Source organism: Pararge aegeria, chromosome 9 (assembly GCF_905163445.1).
Source record: "Pararge aegeria chromosome 9, ilParAegt1.1, whole genome shotgun sequence".
In the NCBI taxonomy this organism is placed as follows: Eukaryota; Metazoa; Arthropoda; class Insecta; order Lepidoptera; family Nymphalidae; genus Pararge; species Pararge aegeria.
In genome coordinates, this window is record NC_053188.1 from 720,958 (window position 1) to 728,032 (window position 7,075).

A 7,075-nucleotide genomic window follows, 5' to 3' on the forward strand; every position below is an offset into this window, starting at 1 on the left:
TAAAATAGCTGTGACAAACTTTTCAATGTAAATTCAATTATTTAGATAAACATAGGATTTTAAGGCTAAACTTAGGGAAATAAATGGCTCCAGCGGGATTATTATGATGACGATAATGGTCACTCCAAGGGGTTTCTATACAGCATCATAACGTTATTGTAACACTCAAGTAGCGAGGCAGTCAAGCTGTCTGTAATAATTTTGTTACAACACACTCAATTCAATTCAATTTCAATTTTATTTATTTGCTGATACAGGTAAATAGGTGTAACAGGAAAAAAAAAAAATATGCAGATCTTAACTGTACCACGCCAAATTGGCATGCAAATTGTTTTAAGGGTAGTGTTCAATCCTTAGATTGGACACACCATAGGGCCCGATAGGCAGACCCTAGTTCTTGATGCAGGTTTGAGTTAATAAAAAACGTGACCTCAGCGAAGGTTGTATTTGAAGAAGTGAATGATATTGCATATTTTTGTGTGACAAGTTACATTGACAGATGACGCAAAGTTCACTGACATTGACATTAATTATATGCGTACTTGACGTTACACTATGGTTGTAAAGCGCTCCGACATGATTCCCCCTTCTGAAACACCGAGGGTGTTTAAGATGAAGTTTCCGAAAGAAGAGGGCAAATCCGAGTCAAAGCTCTTCTGACGACTCCTCTAGTGGTTTTTATTTCCGCCACTCTTGAAATGCCATCAGGACCAGGAAATAATCCTACCACTCTGCCCATACGCCAGTGAAGTGGAGCGAGGTTGTCGTCTTGTAGAATGACGAGGTCTCCGACGTGTAGTTTGTCCTTATTAGTGCGCCATTTGGTGCGCTGCTGGAGCTCGCTAATATATTCCCTTTGCCACCGACGCCAAAACTGCTGCCTTATGCTCTCGATTCTCGCGTAGCGGTCAAGACTGCTGGTGCTGGTGCTGTCTTCGATCTGCGGCGACGGCAAACTTGTCAGCGGCCGGCCGATCAAGAAGTGCCCTGGGGATAGAGGGAGCATATCGTTAGGAGAGGAAGACATGGGATACAAGGGACGACTATTTAAGATAGCCTCCACTTGCGCAAAGAGTGTACTCAGTTCTTCAAATGTTAATTTGTTATTTCCTATGTATCTCTTTATATGGTGCTTGGCAGATTTTATGCCTGCTTCCCATAAGCCTGCGAAGTGAGGGGCGTACGCCGGTAAAAAAGAAAATTTAATTTGGTTGTCAGCTGCGAAGTCAGATATGACGGGATTTGTTTTCAAAAATTCTGTAATTTCCCTAGCTGCGGCAACCAGGTTTCGACCATTGTCACTGAAAATCTGGGCTGGTTTCCCGCGTCTGGATATCATGCGACGCATGGTTAAAATTAGTGCATCCTTGGAAAGGTCAGTTACGGCTTCTAAGTGGACGCATTTGTAACGGAAGCAAATAAACAAACACAAATAGCATTTAATCGTTTTTGCACCTCGACCCTTTCTAGTCAGCATCTGAAACGGACCCGCGAAGTCGATACCGACAGTATGAAATGGAAAGGCAGGCATCACCCGCTGTGATGGTAAATTTCCCATCATGGGGTTCAAAGTTCGACCTTGAAGTCGCCTGCATAGTACGCATTCGCGGACCGTGCGTCTTGCCAGGCATCTTCCCCCCAGTGGCCAGACTGTTTCTCTGACCGAATAAAGTAATGCCTGAGGTCCGGCATGCAATAGGCGCAAGTGCTCGCGGCGAAATAATAATTTGGTAAAGTGATGTTTCCCGTCTAGTACAATCGGGTGTCTCTTTTCGTAGCTGTATGCAGATGAATCGAGCCGTCCACCTACACACATGACTTTATTTTCGTCGAGAAATGGCGAAAGTGATAAGAGCTTGCTCTTTGTATTTATTGTTGATTTATTTGCCAGGCAAGTATATTCTCTTTGAAAGGAACACAGCTGACTAAATATAACAAGCCTTGCGAATGATTCATCTAATTCTATAGTAGTTAAATTACCAGTACGCCTTGAATTCGGATGTGTGCAGTTGTGTATGAATCTTAATACGTACGAAAAGCAACGACTTAATTTTGTAAAATTTGAATGATTTTCAAATATAATTAAATTCGGTTCAATAATGCTTGAGTGCACTTTTAATTCCGGTAGCTCTTGTACTATATTCGAATTTAAAGTAGGCCAATTATGTTGCTCCTGGAGTAGGAACTCAGGACCGTTCCACCAAAGCGTGGAGTCTCGTAGACGATTGGCGTCTATGCCCCTAGATATAAGATCTGCCGGGTTTAAATTTGTAGGTACGTAACGCCAAGATGAACTCTGTGTGTTTTCACATATTTCTGCAACTCTGTTCGCGACAAACATTTTTAGTTTGGTCGGACTGGTTTTAATCCAGCCGAGTACAACGCTTGAATCGCACCAGTGTACGCAATTGGCTATACGTGCACGTATAGACGTAAGGCAGGACGCGCAGAGCTTAGCGGCGAGGAGCGCCGCCGATAATTCGAGGCGGGGAATCGTCATCGGCTTGCCGCTAGGCGCTACCCTCGACTTAGCGCACAATAATTGAACGCTCGACCTACCGTACGCGTCGATCGTTTTTACATAGATACATGTCCCGTATCCGAACATAGATGCGTCGCTGAACGAATGAAGTTCGATTTTAACATTATCTTTGCTGATTACATATCGCGGAATTTGTATAGAATATAATACGTCTGTATTTTCTTGTATGCGCTTCCACTCTTTAAGAATGTCAGTGGGTACGGGTTGATCCCATTCTACCTTGAGAATCCATAATTTTTGTATCAATATTTTGGCCTGAATAGTTGCGGGAGAAAGTAACCCTAATGGATCGAAGACCTTGAATGTACTGGAAATGATTTGCCGCTTAGTAATGATGTTAGTTTTATCGGATGGAACTTGACATGAAAAATGTAACATGTCAGTTTTAGGATTCCATCCTAACCCCAAAGCGCTAGTAGAATTGCTTAGACAAAGATTGTCTTCTAAGTTTAAATTTGTACTTTGAAAAATGCTAGGTAAGTTTGATCGGAATTTGCGTAAATTGAAGCACCCCGCTTGAAGAGTGGCTTGCACCGATTCTAAAATATGAACTATTTCCGCTTCTGTATCTGCGCCAGTTAAAAGATCATCGTAGTAGAAATCCCGTTTGATAATTGTTTTAATGATTTCATCCGGGCACTCTTCACCTAGCTGATACAGACATCTAGTACTTAAAAAACTAGCACTGGCGAACCCATATGTGACTGTATTTAGTCGTAGTGCACGTAATGGTTGGGATTCATCATCTCTCCACAAGATTAACTGAAGATTTCGATCGTGCTCATTAATTAAGATTTGCCTAAACATCTTTTCGATATCGCCAGTAAGAACGTATTTGTAAAATCGAAATCTTAATATGATTGCAAAAAGAGTATCTTGAATATTCGGCCCAATAAGCTGCAAACTATTGATGCTAATTCCGCTACTAGAGGGCGCTGTTCCATCTAAAACTACACGCAAACTGGTAGATTCACTAATTTTGAAAATAGGGTGATGACACAGGAAGTAGCCTGATCGTGGTGTGAAGCTAGAAAGTTCTGAGCAATGACCTAGGTCTATATATTCATTTATAAAGACAGCGTAGGCCTGTTTTAAATGGGGTTGTTTGCGAAACCGCCTTTCAAGATTCAAGAATCTTTTCTTTGCCTGACTGAATGAGTCTCCTAAAACTGAGGGTGAATCCTTCAGAGGTAGCCTGACACAAAATCTACCTGACTCGAGGCGAGTGGTATGAGTCTGAAAATGCTGCTCACATGCCCTCTCGCTGTCACTCAATAGAGACCGTTTGGACATCTCTTCTATTTCCCAAAATTTTGATATTTGTTTTTCTAAACGATCATCTAATGAATTACTTGATACGAAATTGCAATGTGTATGTTTGATTTTGTTATTTAATGAAATTGGACCTGAAATAACCCAACCGAATTTTGAATTATAAATGAATGGGCTATTTTTGCCTAAAGATTGAATATTGTTCCCTATGACCTCCCAAAATAGGTCAGCACCGATAATAGCATCGACTGGTCCAGAGATATAAAAATAGGGATCAGCTAGCTGGATATGATTTGGTATATCTATTTGTTTACGATCTATGTAAGCCTTTGGTATGTTGCCGGTCAACTCGGGCATAATAAAACACGATAAATTTGTATTGTAGTCACTGTGTAATGAACTGACTTGAACAAAACATCTTTCAGTGACGTAATTATTTGTGTTATTACCTATACCTATAATGTTGATATCTGTAGGTATCGCCTCTAAATTTAACCTCTCCTTAACTCGTTGTGTCAAGAAGCTGGACTGGCTTCCGCTGTCGAGAAGTGTTCGGATAATCTCAGATTTTGAGTTCTTAGGATTCGTAACCCGTATGCTAACTGTGGATAGTATAACGTGAGAAATTGGCTGTCTAGAAATATTCACGCTTATTTCCTCGACGGCGGTCTGAGCTGCGACTGTGTCGCTCGAACCCTGTGCAGGTGTAGCAGGTTCTTGATTTGTAGGCCTGTGAAGAATCGTGGCATGGAGTTTCCCGCACTCCCTGCAGGTTCCACCTAAGCAGTCCCGGGTTTTATGGGTTGATCGGAGACAGTTCATGCAAAGTTGAAGTCTTTGAGCTTCAGCTATCCTAAGTTCAGGGGATTTGGCCAAAAAAGAAGGGCAAGTGTAAATAAAATGATTACCCTTACAAACTATACAGCGAGTGCGATACCTATTAGTGTTGTTATTAGAGCTCGGTTGCGTAACATAGGAAAACACCTTGTTTTGCTTAGAACTCCTAGTGTAATTATTATTGCTACTGGGGCCAGATACTCCATGAGATGAAGTGATACGCCTGTTTTGAATTTTATGTTGATTAAATGATTCCAACACATCAGCGCGATCCTTTAAAAATTTATGAAATTGTTCTAAGGTAGGTATGTCACTTAAGGTGTTGCGATGCTCCTCCCATTTCATACTGGTTTGATTATCTAATTTTGAGCTAGCCATGTAAATAATTAACGTGTCCCACTGATCGGTGGGTTGCCCTAAACTGGACAATGCGCGTAAATTTTTGCTAACACCATCAATTAAAGAACGCAATGCTTGATCTGATTCGCGAGTCAGTGGTTCGATGTTGAATAAGGCGTTGAGGTGACTATTAATTAATTGCCTTTTGTTGTCATATCGCTCGCATAATAAACTCCAGGCCTTGTTATAATTTAAGGCGCAAACTTCAAGGTTGCTTACGACACGCGCGGCATCTCCCTCTAAATAAGAAACTAAATAATGAAACTTGTATATTGGTAATATGTTTGAATTTTCATTAATAAGAGAGGAAAACATTTCTTTGAATTGCATCCAACGGGATGCCGAACCATCAAAACGAGGAACCTGGATTAAAGGGAGTTTAAAACCTAATCCCTGAGAATTTCCGCCGCACCCTTGATGCGTGGAGCTGCTGTGAGCATCTTCAAAGTTAAAGTTTTTCGAGAACCGAGTTAGTATGCCTTGTGCGAGTGACATGGCAGAATCTATTTCATTCTCGAGCTCTTCCCGAATATCGAGTTCGTCTTCTAGCTCGTCAGCGTTTAACGTCTCGATCTGACCTTGCAACTCACTGAATTCGCTAGATAAACATTCGAATTTGTTTATTTTTATTTTTAATTCACCTATCTGTAAAGAGTCTAAACTGGATGATTTGCTGAATTTTGAGATGTAGTTTTTAAACTTAGTCACGCGGCCCTTCACGCTACTACGTTTTATAATCAATTCTTTAAGGTTAGACATCTTAAATTGCAGGAATTACCAAAAACTAAAAATGTGACGGTGGTTGAGTAATTTTAAAACAAAGAATCGCGATAACAATTTTGCTTACGCCCGTGCAATGCAACGAACTAATGAGTCAACGATGCGCTCGCGTTGCATCGGCGAATCGGTCTCCAGTCACAAATTTACTGTCCTAAATTGCGCGCGTGTACTAATTATGTTGTATGAGCTATAAAATTATGGTAACGTAAGAGTGTGATTAATATATAAATGTAATGAGTGATATGCAAATTTAAATGAGTGATGTGAAACATGCGTAGTGGAGTACTATAAAAATAGTGTATGATCCTTGGATGATTATGGATATAGATGGATGAATGAAATGGATGGGTGATTGGATGAAGGTGAAAGTGATTCTGTTGTATGGGTGTGATGTACGGGCACTTATCTTGAATCGTCCGACACGTGGATGGCTGCCGCGATCTTGTATTGGCCGGGCGACGATAAGCGCTGCGTCTCTTCTTCGCTGATGGCACTCTCTCTTCTGTTGAAGAGTCCTGTCACGGTCGCCAAAATATGTTCAATCCTTAGATTGGACACACCATAGGGCCCGATAGGCAGACCCTAGTTCTTGATGCAGGTTTGAGTTAATAAAAAACGTGACCTCAGCGAAGGTTGTATTTGAAGAAGTTAATGATATTGCATATTTTTGTGTGACAAGTTACATTGACAGATGACGCAAAGTTCACTGACATTGACATTAATTATATGCGTACTTGACGTTACACTATGGTTGTAAAGCGCTCCGACAGGTAGTGTTTAAAATTTTAATTTGTTACTACTAGGTACAATTAAAATATTGGCAATTACAATGTTTATAATAACACAAATACAATTAATAAATTACAATTAAGTTTATATGGGCACATGTCAAAGAAATACAAATAAATTAATAATCACTAACAAATGTCATTTTAAATATTCATCAATAGTATAAAAAGAATGTCTATTTAAATATTGAAATAACTTATCTTTTAAACATTTCATGTCAATTATTAGTGGCTTAATTTCGTCAGGTAATTTATTTAATATTTTTATCGCCATAATATAAAAACTATTGTTATACAGAGCGGTTTTATGTGCGGGATATCTTAATCTATTTGTATGACGTTTATTTTCAAATTCGATAAACATGTTTTTGTTGGCGGCCACAAATAAGACTTCCTCATAAATATATAATGATGGAAATGTTAATATGTTAAGCTTTGTAAAATATGGCTTACAACT

At 39.8% G+C, this 7,075-nt stretch overlaps 1 protein-coding gene across 1 annotated transcript; it reads right to left on the reverse strand.

Annotated features, from left to right (window-relative positions):
* Positions 1 to 430: 430 nt before the first annotated feature.
* LOC120626200 lies at positions 431 to 6,472 on the reverse strand. Its single transcript, XM_039893586.1, has one exon. The coding sequence runs from the start codon at positions 5,807 to 5,809 to the stop codon at positions 608 to 610; it is 5,202 nt and encodes a 1,733-aa protein (XP_039749520.1). The 5' UTR covers positions 5,810 to 6,472; the 3' UTR covers positions 431 to 607.
* Between the last annotated feature and the right edge of the window lie 603 nt (positions 6,473 to 7,075).